This window comes from Panthera pardus, unplaced genomic scaffold (genome assembly GCF_024362965.1).
Source record: "Panthera pardus isolate Hobbes unplaced genomic scaffold, ASM2436296v1 HiC_scaffold_24, whole genome shotgun sequence".
Taxonomy (NCBI): domain Eukaryota; kingdom Metazoa; phylum Chordata; class Mammalia; order Carnivora; family Felidae; genus Panthera; species Panthera pardus.
In genome coordinates, this window is record NW_026526810.1 from 117,089,700 (window position 1) to 117,115,065 (window position 25,366).

The 25,366-nt window shown below is 36.4% G+C and overlaps 1 protein-coding gene across 7 annotated transcripts in view; it reads right to left on the reverse strand.

The window, feature by feature from the left end:
- The window catches only part of CEP128 (centrosomal protein 128), a 383,316-nt gene that overhangs the window by 221,472 nt on the left and 136,478 nt on the right, over positions 1-25,366 (reverse strand). For all 7 annotated transcript variants that reach the window (XR_008417279.1, XM_053889680.1, XM_053889682.1 and 4 more), the window contains 2 exons: positions 13,421-13,597; positions 8,431-8,490 (listed from right to left, as the gene is read on the reverse strand). Coding sequence is in view for 6 of the 7 variants with exons in the window: in XM_053889680.1 (XP_053745655.1) it covers positions 8,431-8,490; positions 13,421-13,597 (237 nt within the window). In the remaining variant the exon portion in view is untranslated. The remainder of the gene's footprint in view (positions 1-8,430; positions 8,491-13,420; positions 13,598-25,366) is intronic.

The window sequence follows — 25,366 nt, forward strand, 5'->3', positions numbered from 1 at the left end:
CTCAGGAGAATGTTACCAATATTCAAAACAAGCAAAAATGACATGGAATGGACCCAAGTGTGTGTACTTGAGACTTAAATGTTAGGGGGAAAAGAGAGAAAGGAATCAGTACTGGTGTTTCCAGCTGAAGAAATGTGAAAGAGGAAAACTAGAAGCAAAGATTTAGGGGTTAAAAAGTTAATGACAGATTGGAATAAGCTGAACTTGTTAGGACTAACACAGAGAAGTGTAAATGACTGGTTGGATACATAGATCTAAAGCTCGAGAGATATGGATGAGAGATACAAAGTAAAGCTTCAACAGCATCAAGGCAAAACAGCCCATGGAGTGTCTATGGAGACAAGAGAGAAGAATTTAGAAGAGATGAACAGAAGAGAAACGAAAAATAAAGCTGAGAAGTAGTTGGAAAGGCAGGAAGAAAATCCGAGTTTTGCAAAGGAAGAAAATGAAAATACTACAACTGGATGGATATGCTTAGTGTCAAAGACTGCCAAAGGAAAGGGCCGCTATATTTAGCAATTAAAATATACATCTTTATCAAAAACAACTGGAGTTCAACCCACCAAACCAATACAGGACTGAAAATATGAATGCCAAATTATTGATGATGATTATGCCCACTCAGGAGAGAGGCGTCAAGAGGGAAAGGAGAACATATATTCCAAATTTATTCTCCATACTTCTATATTGCTAAAGTCTTGAAAATGAAAATATGTTCAACGCACTATGTAATAAAAAATTATTCTAGACAATTTAATCAGTAGTTTTAGATATAAGTCAGTTGGAAAATTATTCTAAAACATCACTACCTAAGTCATTTATTAATTGATATTAACCAGGCAAAATAAGAGAAAGTCTACACTATTGCTGCCTGCTTCTATGTCAAAACTACAACCTGAATAGGGGCACCCGGGTGGCTCAGTCGGGTAAGCGGCCAACTCTTGATTTCGGCTCAGGTCATGATCTCATGGTTTGTGAGTTCTAGCCCCATGTGGCTGTGTGCTCTGAGCACAGAGCCTGCTCGAGATTCTCTCTCCTTCTCTCTGCCCCTCCCCCACTCATGCATGCATGCTCTCAAAATAAATAAATAAACTTAAAAAAAAAAAGAAACTACAATCTGAACCTTTTGTTCACCTTTGATCATACCTTTTGTTCACCTCATCAAACTTTAGCAGTTACTCAAGAAAAATAAATAAATGGAAAAGCCCAAATAATTATCGTATTATGCAAGTTTCGGAAAAGGGGAAAGTTAGATGTATAATTTCTGGAAAAGATATATTTTCAACCAAGTCTTTTTGCTACTTATTTGGCACCTTAAACACGTGCACATCTTTATCCTTGAATGTTTAATGAATTTGATATACTAAATCCTTAAGACTTTTTTCAAGAATTTAAAAATATTCTTCAATTTAAAGTATCCCAGGAGTGGATGTGTGTTCATGTTTGTATGCTCAAACACACACTAAAACTAGTACACTGTTTTGCACATAGTGAGGACAGGACACATGCAATTAAGTGAAAAATTAGATGCCATTAAGTTCTTGTAAAGAGGAAGCACCTTGTGTTTAATAAAACAGAAAAATAAAATATCTTGAAAACAAACAAAAAAAAATCAAAAAAAAATTTTGTATTATTATAGTAAGAAAGTTTAATGAACATAAATAAGTAACACATTTAGGACCTGAGCACTATTGATTTGGATTATAGAAATACAACCAGGAAGAAGGGCTGGAAGGATGGTCCTTCTAATAGGATTATGTCCATGGTTCTTCTCAGATCCAACAGTTTCCTATCACATAAGAATAAAACACTAATGTTATCAGATCTTCTGATACCTCAAAAGAAAAACAAATTCCATGCTGTAAGTATGCAATTGTAAAGTTTTTTTAAATGTTCCCTACCAATTCTCTGTTTTAAAACCAATGTGGTCCAAACAAAGTGAGCCTTTTGGGATCACCAGTTTGAATCACCCTGTTTAATCTGTTCTTGCCCAGTGATTTAAATGCAAATTTAAAACATAACGACTCATTTCCCTGTTCTCAAAGATTTCCTACTTACTCCATCCTAATCTTTGGCCTGTGCTCAGTACCATTGTTAAGGGTTGATAATGGAGAAACAAAAAGATATGTTGTCATAACAATAATTGTACTGATTTTGGTAAAAAAACAAAACAAAACAAAAAACCCACAATTTCTGAACCAAAGCATTAATCAGGTTTGATATGTGTTATGGACTAATTATACCCCCCTCAAGTTTATATGAAGTCCTAACCCTCAGGTGACTCTGTTTAGAAATAAGGCCTTTAGGGAAGTAATAAAGGCTAAATGAGGTTACCACAGTAGGGCCCTCATCCTATAGGACTGGCATCCCTATAAGAGGAGGAAGAGACACTCTGTCTTCCAACCCCCAATTCTTCCAATAATACTCCCATCCCATCCCCCCATAATGCCCGTCCCCCTACATGAGAGGTGGCCATTTACAAGCCAAGAAGAGGCCTCACCAGAAACTAACCCTGACACCTTGACCTTGGACTTCTAGGCTCTAGAACTGTAAGAAAATAAATTATCTGTTGTTTGAGCCACCAGTCTGTGGTATTTTATTATAGTGGCCTAAACAGACTGACCTATGGCTTCAGTTTATTCCAACAAAGCCTTTATTCCATCAACATACAAAATTTAAAAATAGGTTATAGTTAGATGCTTGTTATGAATTGAATATGTATGCAGAATATATTATTAATCCTACAAACAAAATATCAACTTATGGAAATTTAATCAACAAATAGTCAATTATGAGAATCAGTGTTTGCTAGAGAAACACCCAATGTCTTTCATTAAACGCCTTGGAGAAACAGCTTGGAACACAGCATAGGAATAACTTTACCAATTCCAAATAATAATTACCTGACAAGGCTATTAATCACAGTGCAAACACCATTCTATTAACCACTCACAAGAGCATCTTAAAGATTACATAATAGGCTCATTTATTTAACTATATCAGCAAGTATTGCTAAATAAACTATAATAGAGAAAGAATTTCTAAATAAGGCAGTCTTTTACCTTCATAGTTGACAGCTTGCAATTAGGTGGGAATAAGTATCTAGTAAAACAATCAAAATGATCTTTTTAATCTGTAAGAATCCTCTAGTGAGATTTAGAGTAATAATATACTAAAGTCATTAAGGAATGACTCAAAGCCAAAACCAAGGGAAATAGAAAATTCGAATAAAAAGATTATAGCTGATAGAGTTAGCAATAATACCAGGGCCCATAATTTTGCTGCTTTTAACTACCATACTTCCTTTGCCACAACTCAAAAAACAATTTTGAGAGGAAATGTTAATAGAAAAGCCAAAGGTAAAGGAAGACGATGGCAATTTCTGAGAATGTGCCAGGAAACCAAAACAAAAATTAAACTGAAGTGCAAAATTCAAACCCAAATCAACCTCAAAACCTCTTTTAGTAATATTCTCTCTGGTTTCCTACATAGTTATGAATAAAATCATGAAGAAAAAAAGTAACTCCATAATAAGAGTTCATATGTAAAAATACAAAATGCTTTTCTTCAATTAAACTGAATGTGTTCCATACACACAATCTAAAGTATCTTTAATGAATCAAGATACCTGAGTATTTATATCTCATTTTGATGTCTACACTGGAAGGATAAAATGCTAGATGATTATTCACATCCTTCAACAAGAATTAAATATACTGGGTCTGATACTTCTCATACAATGGGTGTTTTAAAAAAATCCGTATCACTAAAAAGACAATATGCATAAAAGCAAGGTTTATATTCAAAGGTAAATTATACTACCAATCAAGAAAGACTGGCACAGAATTCAGAGACCCAGGTTCTAAATCCTTCTCAGTAACTAGCTTTATGTCATTAGGTAAACAATTCCCAGGGCCTCCTTCTCATCTATAAAACAAGGAAGTTAGACTACATGATCTCTGAAGCTGCTTCAGTTATATAATATTCCAAAAATGGCAGGAAAAACAATACCGGAACACATTATACCATTAAAAGTAGGACTCTTTGGAATGATATCAAACAGAGTAAAAAAGGAAAATCCCCCAATACTTTGGAAGTCTATTTCTTATCTATATAACCTTAAAAGTTTACAGTTCTGATCAAATAAAATATTTGAGAATTAGTAGATTTACTGAAATCTAATCTGCTTGCTATTTATTCTTCACTGATATTTAAGCTGAGGAAGTAATCTGAGTAGAAAAAAATGTCACATTCCTAATATAATTACTCTTTAAATATATATATATATTTCCAAGAAGGAATATATATATATGTGTGTGTGTGTGTGTATTCCAAGAAGGAAGAAAGTGTTACAGCCAAAGAAGCATATAAATTTACCTTTTTGCATCTTAAGGGAATAATTAGTATTCCCTTCCAGAATTAAATATAGACTTCCAGAATTAAATATATTCTGTAAATAACAGAGCACTCAGGATCCTGCCTTATGCTGAAGAGCATCTGACACCAGCTTTTCTTTTATTTGCTATCACAAAATGATTAACTCAAGATCTGGGATCAACAGTGATTGATATTCTCTAGGACTGTCTTTCCATCTTGAGAGTACTTGCCTGCTCGAGATTTGATCATCTGCCCGCATTTTCTGTCAGTGTCTTCGCAACTTCTCATTTCTTCCCATGATTTGCACCTAAACGCTGATCTTTGCCTTTGTCCCTGCTTCTCTTTGGGGCTTCCTGTCCAAATGGGACTTTCTAAGACATCAATCCCAGTGCTAGAAACTCCTTCAGTACTTCTGCTGGCTTCCCTATCTAGGACTCTGCATGTTGATCTATTCACATACTGAACTTTGAGTGGGATCTCCTACTTAGTCTTGAAAACCATAGATATCTCCTTCTCTACCACTCCATCTGACATAACATTAAACATCATCTGCATATTGTCACCAAAGCATTACTTCAGTCTGTCCCTTCCTCTGAATCTCTACAATTTCCTTGGTCTGGACTTTCACCCCAGAGACTTTGGTCTCACCCAAAGACCTCTTAACTGGTCTTCCTGCCTTTAGTCTTCCCACTTCTACTCCACCTTTTACATCACTATCTGAGTAATGCTTCTAAAATAGGAATACAAATTTATCAGTATCCTGTTCAAATCTCCTTTGTGGTTCTCCCTAAATGCAGAACTGAAGTCAAACTTCTAAAATAGCATACAATGTTCTTCTTAGTTACCTATGCTCTACCTCTTTCTAAAGCCTCATCCCTGCCATTCTCTGCCTCATATTTTCATCTTGTATTGACAAATCGCTTGGGGTTTCTTTCCATTTATCATGCTGTTTCTCTTCTATACCATGCCTACAATTGTTTACTGTGCATGCCTGCTCTTTCCCTCTTTATCTGCCCAGCTTCAAAATTCACTTGAGGGATCAGACTCCATGGTGGCTTTTGCACACCTGTATCACTGCTCTTAGACATAATATTGAAATTATCCATGTGTCAGCTTTTCTAGGAAAATAAACTGTTCCTCAAGAGAAAGGATCATGCCAAATTCATTATTATGCCCACAGCATGTAATCTAGCATCTGGCACACAGTAGCTAGTCAGTAAATTCTTGTTAAACTGAATAAAATTTGGCCTCTAAATGCCTTATTGGGATTTATGACAAAAACAAATCGCGGATCTATTGGAACGGATTGCCTGGTGTTCCTCAATGGTATTTCCTAATTCTCAATCCTCTTCCTCCCTGTGTTATATGGTTCTTGCCATTCTTTGGTTATTTTACATATAAGCCTGGTCCAACTCTGAGTTGGACTTCATATTTATATTATGTAACCAATGTCGACAAAGCAACAGTGACCCTATCCTCACCCAGTCCCCTAGTTCTTCCAGGATTAACACTAACAGAAGAAATTCATTTGGCAGATTTATGAAAACAATTACCAAATGCCCTCAGAGGTCCTTCTAACACTGCAAGATGTCAGTGTGGACTAGCTGAATAGCAATTCTACTTTCCATATAGTTTTTGTCCTCTGATTTCAGATCTTATCTTCAATACTTATAGAGCTGTCCAGTCATAGTTCATGGGAATTACAGTATTGTAGCCCATCAATAACTTAAGCCATCTTTCTGGTAAATAGATTCAATTCCTCCTTAGTCAGTTGGTCAGCATGGTATTGCTTATCATGACCCTTTTACGCTCTACAGGAAGGGTTGTCTCATGCAGTATTAAAACTCGTCTGATCAGAAGTTCAATCCCATTAAATGATAAGGGAAAACTGCTCACTAGTTCCCAAATTAAACAGCTATGATTAAGAGTCATCTCTGGCTCTCATAATTTAACTGAACAACAGCAGTGAAAGCTTTCTGTTCAGAAATGATAAAGATTTTAACTTGAAAGAAAATTCCAAGTACATTGCTCTTGTTGTCAGAATTGAGGAATCGGGAAAAAGAAACAAGAGAAATGAGAAATGCTTTATTAATGCACAACAGAAGTTTCTAGCCCAAAATTTCTGAGCCAGCAAAACATGTATATTCTGAATTTACTACGAAGGTGGCATAAATACAAGTTTGCATTTGGTTCTATCAAAAACGGTTAGGGATGAACAGCATCACTGTACTTAAAAAAGGAGGAAAATTTTACCGGGTTGTGTAAATTTCAATGGTCAATCATAATGCTATTCATTTCTTATTAAGAATGCTTAAAAAAAAAAAAAAAAAGGTTTCCTTAAAGCACAGCTGGTCTTCAAGGTGAATCATGTCTTTCTGTCAACTCCCACCCATACCTTGCCACCAAGTTCAAGGCATTATCTGTGTTTATTCAGGTATTCTCAACTTACCATTATTTTACCTATAATTAGCCAACTAGAGAACTTCTATAAATTTTTTGTATGATCAAGTTAAATACTGCATTTATGCAGAAACCACCTGTAACATGCTGGTGGCATCATACCCCCCTATCCTTCTAGTACTGATATCACAGTCAGTTCTTCCTCTTTTTGCATTTGTTAATGTTTATGTATTTTTTTTAACATTTTATTTATTTTCGAGACAGAGAGAGAGAAAGCATGAACAGGGGAGGGTCAGAGAAAGAGGGAGACACAGAATCCGAAACAGGCTCCAGGCTCTGAGCTGTCAGCACAGAGCCCGATGCGGGGCTTGAACCCACGGACCGCAAGATCATGACCTGAGCCGAAGTCAGACGGCTTCGGACCAACTGAGCCACCCAGGCGCCCCAATGTTTATGTATTTCTATAAAAATATAACATACCTTAAGGATTTTTTAAATTGTTTACATTTCCATTTTCTTTATTAATTTCCATGGCTTGCTGACACTGATAACCCTCATGCCTATACACAAAAGAGCACTTAATTGATAAATCTTGGCTAACTGAAGACTTTAGACAGCATCACACATAATGGTGAGAACATTAATTGTGAGTCTGACATGGCATGCGGTCCATGTTCCCATTTTTTATATGGCACCGGAAAAGTCATGTACATTTTCTAAAACCTCCCTTTTCTCATATATTTAAATAAGGATACTGCACAAACTTAAAAGTTCTTTCAAATAATAAAATCCTAAATTGGACCACAATTGTCCAGGTTTAAAGTACAGCTGGTTTTCTTTATTTTTTTCCCCCAAGTTTATTTATTTATTTTGAGAGAGAGAGAGAAAGCGTGAGCAGTGGAGGGGCAGAGAGGGAGGGCAGGGAGAGAGAGAATCCCAAGCAGGCTCCACACTGCCAAGATGGAGCCCAATGCAGGGCTTGAACCATGAGATCATGACCTGAGCCTAAGTCGGTCGATTAACCAACGGAGCCACCCAGGCACCTCAAAGCTGAAAGAAACTAGCCTGGGAAGGAATGCAAGTCCTTGAGCATTGACACTTGGAAAAAGACATCTACATCTTACGTGGCCACGAATTTCTATATATTTTAATCAAGGAATTTCCAAGTTGATCTGATAGATGAAGATAAGTAATTATCCCATAGTGAAGAAGCTTTTTGCTAAAATTAGCAAATTGTTCAATTTTATTTAGATTTGCTTACCTACCCTTTAAATTTAAATCATCATGCAAAAGAACCATGAAGCAAGAAAGGTTGGTTATAGCAGCCCTGACCTTCGTACACTTCCAGAGACACTGCCTATCCCAAGGAAAAGGCAGAAGAATTTGCTTCTTTGACAATCTAGTTTTACTACTTCAACAGTTTTGCCTTCCTTTATTTTCTCCTTCCATACCTATACAGTTAAGCTAATTTGTAAATCTTAAACTAAAGAAACATGGAAGTTTCTTAAATTCATGACAATGATGTCTTCCCCAGCAATGAAGTATTATAGCTGCATATGCTCTGTTCAATAACAAAATGGTATGGTTAGCCCAAACAGGACACCCTGAAGGTCATAAATACTATGATAACTTTAGGATTTAAAAACAAATTACCTTGCTTTCTGCCAACCAGCGATGTGGGTCATAATTAATATCAGGACCAGATGAAAAAACCTACAGAAAAAGGAAATAGTCTATTAGAAGTAGAATTTTCTCTGAAATAACCTTACATAAATGAAATTCTTCACCATAACACATAAAAGTTTAATCCCTAAGTTTAAAGGCTTAAAAAGAAGAAAGTTCATTATCAAGTACTCAACTAATTCCAAACCACCACTTATTATGTCCATTTATGTACACGTGTATATATGTATGTACTCATTGAGAGTAAATATTTGGCTCAAATATAGAGGCACATATCAACTCTCAAGCATTATCATTGCTAGAATCATTAGAGGCTGATTCCATGGACTTCTGTCAGGCAGCTTCAATCAAACCAGTTTTTCATTTTTTTGTTTGTTTCTTTTCCTCAGTCTTGTTCCACATAATATATTTCACAGTTGGTTAGATGTAATTACATGGAAACTTAATTCTTTGTCTCTTTTATCCTTCTTTAATTTTATACTGTGAGGGCCATTTTGTCTCATTAATGGTTGGGTAGAATTGACAGCAGCTAATCAACACGATTTTGTGCAAATGTTGCTTTATATTTCATGATGGTAACAAAATCCTACAATAAATAGGTTCTGTATACCAGCTGCCTTGATTTCCTTCATACCAACTCATTTATAAAATCCATTGCCATCTGGTTCTGCCTTATTACTAATAAAATGATGTTCAAAGTCTGTCAATGACTTTATGATTCTAAACACAAATTTTTTTTCAGTTCCTACTTGCTTTGAAACAGGTGCTACCTATGATATTTTTACAGGACTCCTTCCTAGAAATGTTGTGTAAAAATATCCTATCCCTCTGCAAGATGTCTATTCCTATTCTCAAATACTTCCATACTTCCTGATGTGTGTGCACATCACTCCCCTAAGGAATATCATTAGGTGATTCATTTAGACACATGAAGAATGTATAATGATGCTGACCATATGCCATAAACAAACATGTTGTATTCTTAGCTCCCACTTTTCTCTCCTCCACTTTTCTTACCATCCAAATCTCACCCAACTCACAGGCCGCCTTTCCTTCAGTCAAATTCTGCCTATTCTAGCTTGTGGTGTTTTCTTCCTCTTTGAACTCTGCTACTTGCAAGCATCCATTTCTCACTGATTATGATGTTTTCATTATTCTTTTCCATTTATCTGTGTCACAGTTTCAATTAATTCTTCAGTGATCTAAGATCTAGTGCTAAAGATTAAAGTTTAAAATAATTTGACAGGAGTACAAATAATATTCTCATTTTGTGATTTTTTACAAATTTATATATAGTGTTTAAGAAACAGCCTGTCCACTTACAAGTGATGTGACTTAATTTCTCTAAGCTGCAGGTTATCATCTATAAAGTAGGCAAACTGCCTCATAAGGTCAAGGTACAAATTAAATAAAATGAGGACTGGCACAGTATCTGGCACAGAGAACATCATTATTACTACTAAATGCATATAAAGATGTCATCATCAGAAAATAGACTTCCAGTTCGATGGTAACAAGAACACTACAACAATTTGTCATAAACAGATGAAGAAAAAAAAGCAATATATACATAAATATACAAATATATATGAATATATGACAAAAAGGGCACTACATAATAATGACAGCTAGCATTATTTGAGTATTTACTAAGTGCAAAATATTTCACTCCATAATATGCACCTCATATATCTTATTTTACTTTATCCTCAAAATAAGCTAACTTATAAATGAGACATGAATTCTTAAAGAGAAATTACCTAAGTTGTCCAAGGTCACACATTAGCAATTTAGAGAGATGTAATTTGAACCTACATCCGTCTTGATCCAAAGCCTATCCTCTTTATGCTCTCCAAAGAGTGCATACTCAGAATAAGTGTTATAAGAAAAGCTCTTCAATCATCGACAATTGGTTTGTGAAAATGATGTAACTTTAATTCAGGCAATGCCTAACTCAAATTCAAACAATTTCCTAATTGTTTTATAACAGTGGTGGCTTATTAAGTGTCCGTCCTTAAGTTTTCTAATATTATATGCATTTACTAAAGTGGGATAAGTAATAAATAGGGTGGCTAGAAAAAGGTAATTAGAAATAATACCAACACTCCCAAGTACTTTTCTCGGGCTCATTTGTTATATATCTATTATCCAATTCATATCATAGCTGTCACTACATAAAATGGCTTAAAAATTTCATCCACAGTATTTCAAAAACAAATGACAAAGAATAATTGGAATTATTCCATTTTTTAAAACATTTTATAAGGACCACCACTCTCCCTTAGATCTCTGAACTGTAAGGCAAAGAATTTTATTTTAAAAACACCTTGGGTAGTTTATTTGAGGAGAGCAAATGTTATATTCTTGGGTATTCATTTTTCCCCCAAGTTTATAGGACGCTAACAACAGAAATTATTAATGGAAAGAGACCCAAAATGAAAAAAACTGTGCTCTTAAAAAAAAAACAAAATAAATAAAACTTAATATAATTTCCATTCTTTTAGATTTACTTTCTACCCATCACTTGGATTGAATTAGTCTTTCTCTAGGAACAAAGTGTAAAGATCCATTACCACAGTCACTGCTTTCCTATTAAAGAACAGGGTGCTTTTTGGAATATGTTAGAAGGATCATTTGTGCCTCAAAAAGAAGTAAGAAAATATTTAAGCAATCTGCTATCTTCTCACTATGTTTTAGGCTGTAATTGCCCATAACAAGGTTCATATATCTTATAGCATGATCCAAATGATTCCATTTCTACATCTTTGATTGAAAATAAGCTGTCTTGACACAAAAACTTAAATATAGAATAAATATTTCACTATTTTTTAACTTTTTAATAAATATTTATTTATTTTTGAGAGAGAGTGAGCGGAAGAGGGACAGAGAGGGGGACAAAGGATCCAAAGTGGGTTCCGTGCTGACAGCAGACAGTCCGATGTGGGGCTTGAACTAACGAACCCCAAGACTATGACCTGAGCTGAAGTCAGACACTCAACAGACCTAGCCAACCAGGCATCTCAATATTTCACTATTAATATGTGCTCCTTTTAGATAAAATTAGAATCTTAAGGCCATACCTCTTTTAAATATATTTAAACATAACAAGTCTTAAATAAAAAAAGCAGCATTAGATAGGAAAAAGAATACACCAGCATTATAACAGGCCCTGTAACAAAACTCAAAGGGTTTTTCCTCTAAAGCCGATTACTTCTCATATTTGGCTCATAGTCCTCTCAAACTGACATCTGAGCTTTTTGTTGAATGTAACTAGAAATACATACTGTAGAAATTCCATCAACTCCACCAAAATCTATCCATTGAAAAATTTCTGTTGAAGTTGAATCCTAAGATACCTTCCACTGTAAGAGTAGAATTATAGTTTTCTTTTCTTTAGAACACCACTTAAGGGAAAAAAAGAAGAAAGAAAGAAAGAAAAGAAAAGAAAAGAAAAGAAAAGAAAAGAAAGAAAGAAAGAAAGAAAGAAAGAAAGAAAGAAAGAAAGAAAGAAAAGAACAGAACAGGAAAAAGGAGGAGAAAGCAATACAAAAAGGGAAGATCATTTTATATGAGGAAAGACATGACAAAATAAAAAAGAAGAATCATCTGAAAAAGTTTAAAAAAAAATTTTTTTTTAACGTTTATTTATTTTTGAGACAGAGAGAGAGACAGAGCATGAACGGGGGAGGGTCAGAGAGAGGGATACACAGAATCTGAAATAGGCTCCAGGCTCTGAGCTGTCAGCACAGAGCCCGATGCGGGGCTTGAACTCACGGACCGCGAGATCATGACCTGAGCCGAAGTCGGCCGCTTAACCGACTGAGCCACCCAGGCGCCCCTGAAAAAGTTTTTAAATATTAGGCATAACACTATAATTTGAGTCCCACCATATCACCACATGACATAAATACAGGGAAAACGATGGTTACATGATACGTGTTATGGTCCTACTGCATCAAAGGAACACAACACAGGGCGCCTGGGTGGCTCACTATCCACCTTTGGCTCAGGTCATGATCTTACAGTTCATCGGTTCGAGCCCCCCGTCAGGCTCTGTGCTATCAGCTCAGAGCCTGGAGCCTGCTTCAGATGCTGTGTCTCCCTCTCTCTCTCCCCCTCCCCTGCTTGTACTCTGTCTCTCTCTGTCTCTCAAAAACAAACAAACGTTTAAAAAAAAAAAAAAAAAGGAACACAACACAATACAGCAGTGTACAAAGAGGTGCTTATCTTCAAGGAATTAAGAACATACATGATTAATTCTGTTTTTATTCATCATTTCCCTAGCACTATAAACCGAATAGCAATATTCCATTTTAAAGACAGAAAAACTAACTTAAGTATAATTTGTTTAAAAAAGGAATGCAAATAGCATCATGGTTACTTGTTTAAGCTCCAGAGTTAGACTCCCAAGGTTTAAAGTCCTGGTTCTAGCATTTAACTGGATATATGGCCAAGTTATATATGGGCCAAGTTACTTAACCTCTCCAAGCCTTGCTTTCTCAGGCCTAAAACTGATTTAATCAGAGTACCTAAAGGAAAGGGTGGCTTTAGGGGTTAAGGGAGAGAATGCACATACGTAGCTACCACAGTACCTGTAATGTAACTAGTCCTCAATAGATATTAGCCATTAATACACTAGCAACAACAAAAATGGCCTGATAACGACAACCCAGGCCTCTTGACTCCAAGGATATTTTTTTAGTCAGAACTGCTGCCTCTCTCATAAGACATTTTCTTTTCCAGAGTGAGATAGAGGCAATTCAATGAAATAATGATACACGTTCTCTCCCACAACTGTGCAATAGATACGGTATCTCATTTTAAAAAATGCAAGATGTTATTTTGTTTCATAAAACTTTCCAGAATAAAAATGTGACTACCATGTAACCATGCATTAAAATCTTATTATAATTATATATTAGGAAACTAACTGAAAGGCACAATGAGAACTCATAATTACTTTCAATTTCTCCATCGAGTCCCTGGAGAAGGTTTTACAAGCTGCATCAATTTCTTTTCCTATGACACCAAGAATGGATTCCTGTTCAGTCTCCAGGCAAAGAAGTTGATCCTTGAGCTGCAATCTGGCCTCTTCCATCCTCCTTAAGTACTCTTCTTCATTGCTTATATGCTTTTCCTAAAACATGGATAAGAAATAAAAACAGAATTAAGTAATGGCAAGAAACGCTTGCAATACCTGTGTAGCCAACTCAAAGGAGTGTGTAAGGAACCACATCTGACTCTGTCAGTCTCTTTACTAAAAACATTTTGCCTACTCATCAGCTGAGGTCAAGTTACAGAGAATTCAGAAGAAGGGCATTGAAGAAACTGGGTGAGTGGATACTTGGCAAAGAAAATTAAAGTAATTCTGTAACCAAAAGAAAAAGAAGTTTAAAGAAATCCTTCACATTTTAGTAACATAATGCCATTAACAGATTGGAGAGTAACAGCTGACGCCACAAACGGACTTGGAGCTTTCAGTAAATATTAGCAAAACGCTAGAAAAGTAAAATATAAAATAAGATTGTTAGTATCTTCATTTCAGAAAAAAAAAAACACGTTACTACCTTATCTCATCAAAACATAGATTTTAAAAAGGCTAAGTTTTCAAATACAGTCATACTTCATAAATGCTTTGAGTCATGTAAATTTGATCAAAGCAAGACAGCGGTACTTCTCAAAAGTAAGCAAAAATATTTAATGAGAAGAGATTTCTAAGCATCATTTAGGAGATTACAAAGACTTGGGGGCCCCCTCTAGGCAAAGCAAGTCCCAATCATTACGGCTTCACAATTTCATTACTAGAAAAATTCAAGTGGTGTTGCACACACCTGAAGGAAGGTCACAAAATCACTAGAATGTAAACAGTGGCCCAAAAAGTCATGGTGGCTGGCCAGCTTTGCTTTCACTCATTACACAGTGACCTCATCATCTTTACCTACCCCAGCAAATACAACATAAGCAAGGAGATGATGTGGCCAAAAAATCCAGCTTGAAGTTAAAAGAACAAAGAGATGTGCTCAATGAAAATTCATCACAAGAGGAAAACATAGCATTTTAGCAGAATCACCCAACATTTCCTTTCAATTCAAATTACTTTTGCAAAATAAATGAAACCCTCTGCCCACAAGAAGAGAGTCCTCGCACAACCTGTCTTCTGCCCTTCTGTCCAGCATCTCCTCCCTCCTTCCCACTCTCTCTGACTGCAACTACTTGCAGCTTCTCCGACATGCCTGTGTACGTCTCCCCACCCCCATCTAATGTGTATGACTCTGCCTGAAGCTGCGCTATTTGAAAATGGGGCCAGTAGCTCAGAGGCGGCATTTATCCTGATGACTACATCCTCCTGGTCTAGTAGCTCAGCTTTGTAAACTTAGGGACTGGATTTTCTTTTCTTTTTGGTACTCTGAGTGGAGCCATCTTTCAGCAATAGAGGAACATTAAGCTCACGAGAGACTAATGTACAAACTAGAATGCCACTCAATTAACTACATCAGCTTACAATAAGAACCATAACTGCCATACAGATCAGAATGTTCGTGTCAGCATAACCAGTATATGTTCTCCCTGCAGACCAATCTGGATGGGAAGGCAAATTATAATCAGAATGTTGCTTAATTAATAGGAAATTGTAGCGAGGGGAGTTTGTTTTATGAAACAATTCACAAATGGTATCACATTAATGGCAGCCTGGCGTGTCCATCTACACATCAGGGATGTACAAACCACAAAAACGAGTGTTCCATTCTCTTGGGTGGTGTTTGGATGCAGACTGCTGAAGTACATCTCCCTAACTTTCTCATTTGTTCGCGTTGTTTCTGCCCTCCTACCATTCAGTTTCTCTCCCGCCTGACTGATACTGCATCTCTTTAGATACACTGATATCTTCACAGTCTTGCTTTCATCTAAGAGGCTTTCTGAAAAATTAACACCCAGGCTCTGAACAATACGTGATGACTTTCAAGCTTACTTACTACAAAGCAACCTTACTGCCAAGTCCCTGTGTGAAGGTATTTGCCTCTGTACTGTTGCTACGTACCGACCACCTACACTTCCTATCCTTCTAAGCTTATCCTCCAAGATCTAGTCTCCTTTCTTTACTGATTGCCCAATGCAGAATGTCCCCAGAGCATATTACACATGTCACAGTTTTTTAAAAATGTACCAAGCTGTAATATAATTGTTTGTGTGCAAGCCTCCCTCAATAAACTGCTGATTTGGGGAGACAACAAAACATGTTTATAATCATCTTTTAAACTCTCCAACTTTGCTGAAGAAATGATTTAATATTTTTTGAAGACTCAGATTCAACACCGGAAAGATCATTTCATCATGCAGACCTACATGTACTCAGAGGCTACTGAGGTGTGCTAGGAAGTTCTTTTTATGCATTCATAAACCTCCAGACTGCTGCTATATTCTCACTGGTGTGACATTAATAAAGAAAATACTCTATCAGGGGTTACTGAGGCACCTGGAGGACACCTGTTGATATTCTAAACCCAAGCAACTAACAATGATATTCTAACTCTTCCTTCTTTTCTCATTTCCTTCAGATCTGGCTTTCCTCTATCCACTATCACTTTTCTGTGCTCCCTATCACTTGACTCATCAATAAGAAGACAAAACTATTTCTGTATTTTGATATTCCTGAAAATGTTAACATTGTCAGAAAAGGCTCCATAAATTCAATCTCTGTAGCAAAGACTGAAAACTTCATCATCCACTTCATTATTTTTGGTGAGATAGTCCACATGCTACGTCCAACCTCCTTTTGAAGTAAAACTCACAAAACGATGAACTCACATGGACCTTTTAGATCAGTAAGTCAAATTACCTATTATTCTTTCAGGAATCCCTTCTCTGACATTTCTGACAAATGGTCATCGAAGCCCTATGTGACCAGCCCTAGATTCCAAGAATAGGATACTTGACAAAACTGTCACATCTTTCCATTAGTCTAAATGCTGTACTTAAGAATTAAATAAAGGAACCCTGTACCCTTACTAAGTTACATTCCAGGTAAATGCATGTTCTTTTATTTAACTCAGTTTCAGGCACTCCACCATATTGGTTCTCCACCCACATGCCCTCTAAGACCTTAAATCTAAAAGTTAAGTAAGCTCTTCTACTCTGTACTTAAGGAATTGTAATTTGATTTATTCACTCATTCAACAAATTTTTTTTTTTTTAATTTTTTTTTCAACGTTTTTTATTTTATTTTTGGGACAGAGAGAGACAGAGCATGAACGGGGGAGGGGCAGAGAGAGAGGGAGACACAGAATCGGAAACAGGCTCCAGGCTCCGAGCCATCAGCCCAGAGCCTGACGCGGGGCTCGAACTCACGGACCGCGAGATCGTGACCTGGCTGAAGTCGGACGCTTAACCGACTGCGCCACCCAGGCGCCCCTCATTCAACAAATTTTTATGGAAGGTCTACTATGGTGACATGTTCTCCTGAGTACTAGGGACAGAGTGAATCAGATAAGGCTCCTGTCCTCATATAACCAAAAAATAACTCCCTGAAATGTCATCCCTTTTGTTTTGCCCCATTCTTCTGGTTAGAGAATACCTATCTCAATACCAACCGTAATACCCAGTGAATTAGCTTTTTGTCCCAGTTTCAGGTTCAGAAATAGCTCTACGAATCAAACAAGCTTGGCTAATTCTGTGGGACAAGTGGGAAACTGGTTGACATTAATCCAACCATCCTGTCTGATTTGAAGGTATATGAATTAATAAGGGGAGATGATAATATTTAGGCACTATTACGACTATTCCCTGGTTCTCTAATGAATTCAGAAGGAGCGATAACTCTACTATAAGATTAATCAAAAGCTATTATATATCTACAGAACTAAAAGTAACACAAGGGATTTTAGAGACTATTTAGAAATATGGAAGAAAAAGGTGGCTTTATGGTACAATGGATAGGGCACTGGACTTCTAGAAATATGGAAAATAGTCCAAAGTCAATGTTTCAGCATGAATGGACACAAGTGTCTGGGTTGTGGGATCATAAGGAGCTTCTCTGTGGGGAGTAGGAGGACAGGGTTCAAGAGATAGAAACAGATGAAGCTAACTATTTATAGTAGTCTCTATGATCCAAAAAGAAAGATATCCTAGACCATGCCTGATTCTGAGAAAGAACCTTAGAGAAAAAACTCAATCCTTAGTTACACAAGTGAGGAAACCAAAGCTCAGAAAGACCAAATAACCAGACTAAAATCAAAGAGGCCATAGCCCATGACCTGAGTCCCCTGGTTCCCTAAGTGCTCTCTATTAAAATGACAGATAAGGGATGCATGTGTGGCTCAGTCACTTAAGCGACCGACGTGGGCTCAGGTCATGATTTCGCGGTTCATGGGTTTGAGCCCCACGTTGGGCTCTGTGCTGACAGATCAGAACCTGGAGCCTGCTTCGGATTCTGTGTCTCCCTCTCTCTCTCTGCCCCTCCCCCGCTCATGCTCTATCTCTCCCTGTTTCTCAAAAATAAATAAACATTAAAGAAAAAAATTTTTAAATGCCATATAAGTTGAGGGGTGCCTGGGTGGCTCAGGCAGTTAAGCATCTGACTCTTGATCTCAGCTCAGGTCATGATCTCAAGGTTTGTGAGTTGAAGCCCTGCATCAGGCTCGTGCTATCAGCAGAGAGCCTGCTTGGGATTCTGTCTCTACTTCTCTCTACCCCTCCCATGCTGTGCTCTCTCAAAATAAACAAACTAAAAAAAGTTTAAAAAAAAGTTTTAAAAAAAAAAGAAAGAACACAAAAAATACTTCTGAATGGACATTATTACAAATGAAATACACGACATACTGGAAAATTCAGAATAGAGGAGGAGGAGGAGGAGGAGGAGGAGGAGGAGGAGGAGGAGGAGGAGGAAGAGAAGGAGGAGAAGGAGGAGAAGGAGGAGAAGGAGGAGAAGGAGGAGAAGGAGGAGAAGGAGGAGAAGGAGGAGGAGGAGGAGGAGGAGGAGGAGGATGATGAGGAGGAGGAGGAGGAGGAGGAGAAGGAGGAGAAGGAGGAGAAGGAGGAGGAGGAGGAGGAGGAGGAGGAGGAGGAGGAGGAGGAGAAGGAGGAGGAGGAGGAGGAGGAGGAGAAGGAGGAGGAGGAGGAGGAGGAGGAGGAGGAGGAGGAGGAGGAGGAGGAGGAGGAGGAAGAGAGAACACCATCAATAGCCTAAACTTTTAGGGGCTATCCATCTATACTGGATATGTACCCTGTGCACGTAAAATCTGCTCCTGGCAGATTTCAGTCAAAAAGTACACTAATCTCACCCTAGCAAGGTATAGTTCCACTGTCAAAATAGCAAATATTTTATGAGGTTTCCATTTCAGGATAGGAAGGGATTACACCGTTAACATTTGTGTCTAAAGTAAGTTAAAAAAATACTGCTCACGATCTCATCAAACACACACACACACACACACACACACACACACACACACACACAATGTTGACTGGCTTGAACAATGGAGCTATAAATTCAAAGGATACGAAATGTTCTCTGATTATATATTTATGTTACCACATGCTCTTCACAACTCAGAACATTCACTTTCCCAAAGGCTGTAAAGATTACAAGTAGACACAATCTTAATGGAAATAGAACTATAGTAAAACTAGAGCATGTCCAAAATGATATCTACTTGGCAAAAATTTTGAGATTCCTTCAATATCTTAAGAGTTCCAGAAAAGCCATGTTATTTCCAATACGGTTGTTAAATGACATGAAAACAGTTCTTAATATACCTTAAAATAAAGATTTTAGCAAATAAAACACACTCCCATGACTAAATAAGTCATTAATTACAAAGTTAAAGCTATTCCTTCACTGAAAACTAAATTGAATAATCAAGAATGACAATATTTCAGCCCCAAGGCCATCTTTAACACATCAGCAGTAGGTGGGGGAGAAATAGGATAAGAGGCAGAGAGAGATCAAATTATATTAAAGGTTGGAATTTAAGCTAACATAATATAATACAAAGTTATTGGAAGCATGGCATGTTGAAACTATAGACCAGCACATATCACCTAAAAAGTTTTTTTTAAATTTTTTTTTAATGTTTATTTACATTTGAGAGAGAGAAAAAGAGAGAGGAAGGGCCAGAGAGAGAGGGAGACACAGAATCCGAAACAGGCTCCAGGCTCTGAGGTGTCAGCACAGAGCCCAACGCAGGGCTCGAACCCATGAACCACGAGATCATGACCTGAGCCGAAGTCAGACGCCCAACCGACTGAGCCACCCAGGCGCCCCTGCCTAAAAAGTTTGAGAAAGAATATTTCCATAACTCAAGATAACTGTTATGCCTAAGCCTTAAATTCAGGACACTGGCATTACAAGGCAAATTATGAAACTATCCTGAACAAAAATTGGATCTGTCTGGAAGCCATTTATCTAACTCTCTAAAGAAAGCTCATATTACTTATGCCAACAGAGTTGACTCAGCTGCAAGGAAGTTAAGTTACAATGAAATGCCAACCAAGGCAGAAACTTCACAACTAAAAGAGAAGGATCTACCATAGATATTACAGGGTATCTGAAAAGACTTTAATCTGGAAAACTACCACACTGCAGTTCAAACTGTCTTGCAAAACAGCAAGAAAATAAATAAACAAAACATTAAGTATTGGCCACACCATAACTACTTTCTACAAACTTATTTCTGAAAAATACAAGATCTTTATATGATGGCGCATTTCTTAAATTCAAAGTACGGCTATACATTAAATGTTTAGATTGGTATCAAAAAATACGCAAAAAATAAAACAAAGCAACACTTCCACAATCAACAATTCAGATCAGTTTTTAAAAGTCTCCATGGATCTAACCTATGTAAATCTTTTATCCTCAGTGAACCCAACACTACTCAGGAATAAAGAGGACAAGGGAAGGTCATAAACTGAATTTTTTACTTGCTATAGAAGTGCAGTAACATGAGGAACCTCCCTCCTCACCCACATGGATATTATAACAACAACAGATAACTGAGCTCTTAGGAATAATAGGAATGTCTACCCCTTCTCTATGCTCCCAAGGCACTTTACACAAGCTTCCCCTAGAGTTCTTACTATTTGAGTGTCTTTTATGTCTGTCTCCCCACCAGACTGTGAGTTCCTGTTGGGTAGAGATCTTATTCTTTATTTAAACATCCCAGTACCTAGTAGTGTGTCACACAGCAGTCGATCGATAAATCTTTCTGAAACATATATATTCTCCTACGTTCCATTCATCCTGTGAGCATTTGTGTGTGTGTGTATTCTCTATGTACTAGGCAGAATAGACCCCAACTATATGATAATGAAAAAAAAACAGAACCTCTGAACTCAAGTGACTGCTTGTGTTTCTGTAAGTTTATTTTTGCAATAAATTAATTAGTAAATTCATTGAAGGCAATCATCTTGTCAATTACAGGTTATTGTAACCATCAAGGCAAGGTGATGTCACAAAAGTGAGAGCACTGCCTTGTGGCAAGAAGCAATCAGATGCAGAGTAAGTTTTAAGGGTAGAATCAATAAGGTCTGCTGACAAATTAAGTACGGATCCATGTGTGAGAGAATGAGATGATTCTTTACATGTATTTAAAAAGCAAAAGAACATTGTAATTCCTACTAGAAGATTGGTTTCCTAAAGTAAAATTGCACCTATTTTGTGGGTTAGATATACTCTCTTCTCCTCTGTAAGCAGATGCTTTACACTATTTCCTTCAAAGGAAGGGAAGAAGTTAGGATTAATAGCATACTAAGAATAAGAACTGAGAGCATTAGTAAAACAGTAGAGCTAACTGAAAAAAAGTAACGCACATTAAAATTTGAGTATGAAAGACTTTCCGATCCAGAGCCTAGTCTTAAGCAGGCATAGGAAAGTTATCCATAAAACAGAAACCAAAAAATGGAAATTCAGATTTAAACTTCTAACCCCACTTAAGGAAATTATTCTTGCCTCAGGCTTTTTAAGTATCTTTTTCTAGGGGAATATTGAGCAATACAAAGATCATTGGCAGCATAATCAGAAAGGTGTCAGGATATGTACTGGATACATTCCTAGAAATTAATATTCAAAGTTGGAAACAAAAATACCACTGAAGGGTATTTTATGCATTCATTAAGTTTTAGGGCCATTTTGCAATCATTACGTATTTCTCTTAAGTCAAATGCTGGGAAACAGAAATAACGTTAGTTATTTAAAATCAGCCACTTTTGATGCATTTCTATTTCTGAAACAAAATATGGACAAGGAAACAAACAACTAGAGTTTCAAATTATGCATTTGGAACGAACATTGTTTAATTTTCAAAAGAAAAAAATGCATCATTCATCACCAGACAAATGTTTATAAGCTTACAGTGTCTTTAAAAACCATCAGGATTTCTTCTCCTTTTTTTTATTTCTTAAAAGATGCTTAAGCATGCATTTATTCTTATGAAAGAATATGGGGGAAAAGTTTAAAAACAAATTTCTAAATAATATAACTTATGTAAGCAATGAGTACCTCCTGTTTGTTTTTGTTCCTAAAATTAACAGAATATTACTTGTTCAACATTAAATGACAAAACAGATTCAGTCATTTTAAATTGTGATTAAAAAAAAAAGAAAGAAAGAAAGAAACCTCAATGAAAACAAACCTGGACATTCATTTTATGTTTCCTTTTAGGGTCTACCAAAGCAAGCAGGCTAGGCCTGCTTAACTTCCAACAAAGCACTGAAACAGATATAATATAGAACTTTTCCCCTTGGCTTTCCACACCACAACCATGTGTACCATTATTTAGCCTAATTCCTACACTATGGGTATCACTCACAATTTCAAAATTAAATGAAATCAAACTAACAGTACAGGATTTTAAAGGATAGTGTCCAACAAGACTACTTTCCTCTCAAGCCCCTGTAGTTATCAACCACTCAATGAATTAAGGATTAAATGGCAGGCCTCTCAATCAAGTCCAAATCAGGAATGATAAAGATGCAAACTCTGACTTCACTCATTACCTTTATTTAAAGTGGACCTCCTTGATTGCAAATGGTTCGTGGAAAAGTCACTGCCAATGGAACAGAGTTTGAAAATGGCTTCTCCATACCTACGTTCCATTTTGGAAAGTAGAGACCAAATGTACTTCTATACAACTTTTGCTTCTTGCCCCATCCTCTGCCACAGCTGCATGTGTAACTGCCCCCCAACCCAGTCAATGCATAGTCATGTCACCTTTGCATTTTAAACTTGCTTCGTAAAATCTGGCATAGTATTTCATACATGGTAAGCAGTCTTATGCTTCAGCCAGTTCTCTGTAAAAGTCAAGGACTACCCTGGACTTAATGACTATAAGTGGTTCAATTAAAATCACTTTATAAATGACATATACAAAATTTATCATTTTACCTTTAATTTGACCATCTTATTATTTTTGTTTTTTTGGTTTTTTTTTTAAGATGACAGCAATCTCAAAGGAAATTACTTGTAACATCGTAGTCAGTGTTTATTTAGAGTATCTGCTTTAAATTTGCCTCCAAATTAATATGTGGTAGCTACAGCTTTATCCTACTTAAGACTTTTAAAATAGATGAAACACAAAAGAAAAAGGAAGTCTGCTTAAAAATGACCTAAAGTAAGTGAAAAAAGTCACAACTCATTTGCTTCTATTTCTTTTTGTACTGAAACACACACACACACACACACACACAAAAACAAAAAACAAATACACACACACACACACACACACACACACACACACACCACTGAAATCAGAGAACTGTGCCTGCTACGATCTGAGTTTTTAGTAAAAGAAAATACAGAAATGTGATTTTGCAAAGTAGTGAATATTTTATAGAATAGGCATCTGACAATCATATGTATTTTTCCACATCATGAAAAGTAGCAGTCCTTAACAGATGGTCAAATTAGAACTGAAACACAAAATTAAACAACATTGATTCATATTTTCTTGCCATGGATATATTTTATGTCACAATATCAGGTTTTAATTTGATTTTTCTAACAAAATCTGATGACTCCTTTTCCAAAATTGGTGTAAAGCTAAAAAAATAAAAGAGTATATGGTAATCTGTTGAATATAATAACCCTAAATTTAAATTCAACACTATGAGTTCAATGAAAAGATACAAATGTGAGTCATTTTACTGGCAGCAAATAAAGGGAAAAAATACAAGGAATTTTTGCTCATATCCTGATTCTACCACAAGCTGTGCAATGTTGGGCAAGTCACTATATTACACTCTTAACCTCAGTCTCCACCATCTGTAAAAATGGGTATCATGATTACATTTGCAAATGAGAATTGTAATTACCATTTTTCAAAGATCCACATTTTGTATAAGAAAACTATCTCCTAAATGTTTTAATCCAATATAATCATAGCTTTAAAATATGTTGCTAGGTGTCGCTTCACAAATAACTTGAATAAAGCATTTTGTGGGAAGGAACAAAAATACATTTCTATGAATCCTGATCTACTCAACAACTTAGGTTCCTATGAACTGCCCTGGATGTCGCACCATCTGTGGCTTTAACGTGCTCCTAATTGTTTCATCAAGGATTCTCATTTCCTGAAAGAATAACAGAGAAAAAAAGTCCTCTAAAGAGAAGTCAGTATACTACAGAAATAAGCAAGAATTATATGAGATAACTAAACATCCCAAATAACCTATATAATCAATATAGTAGGTCCTATAAATTCTGATACAATAGAGAGAATAGGATTGGTAAACCTGATTCCTATTTCCATTTCTACCAATGGACAGCTGAGAACACTTGGGCAAGTCAACTAACTCTTTAGGTCAGAACTGCCTCATCTATAAAAGAAGGGGGGAGAATGGGGAGGTTGGTACTGTTCAAGGCTCTTTCATACTTTAGAATTACACTGGTGCCAAATGTTTTGGGAACCACCACCTCTGCACAATATTACAGTGCGATCTTGTAAATCTGAGACAATGTTTATTAAAAAAAATCAAAATCTAGCATACAGATATGGGGCAGAAAAACAAACTACTGAAAAATCTTCCAACGTTGCCATGGCTAGCTATAATCACAAGGTATATGTATCCATGTGACAGCATCTCCAGTAACAGAGGAAGTTCTACATGTGGTTGTGTTTAGGGGTGGATTAAAGGAGAAAGCAAAATGAAGAGAGTAAATGTCTTTCTCTTCCAGATTTGAATATCTAGTAGCAAGAAGCATATTTGCATAATTCTGCTTAGAATTAAATCAGTAAAAAATACAAATGAAATATCCAAATACGGAAAGTACTAGATTATTTGGATAGAAATTACTTGATCTATAATTTTAAAATAGAAAAAACAGTAATGTAATCAACAACAAAAGAATGCCACATTCACCAGATAAAATACTGGGTGTTAAATAAACAATTAAAAAAAAATTTTTTTTTCTTAACATCTATTTATTATTGAGAGATAGAGCATGAGAGGGGAAAGAGAGGAGGAGGCACAGAATCTGAAGCAGGCTCCAGGCTCTGAGCTGTCAGCACAGAGCCCGATGCAGGGCTCAAACTCACAAACTGAGAGATCATGACCTGAGCCGAGGGCAGATGCTCAACCAACTGAGCCACCCAGGCACCCCAAATAAACTTGATTTTGAAAAATGTTCAATGACATGCAAATTCAGACTATGAAGCTGTGCATGGCAAATGATCCTAAATGGGACCTGAGTATCTGTGTGTATAGAAAAGAACCCTGAAAAGAATTTCACCAAAAACTGAATGTAGGAAAGTTAGGTGGTGAGATTATAGGTGAGTTTTTAAACCTTCCCTATAAAGTACCCTGCATTTTCCACAATGAAAATTTGCTTTATAATTTTTTTAATTTTTAATTAAAAAAATTTTTTTAATATTTATTTTTGAGAGAGAGAGACAGACAGATAGACAGGCAGACA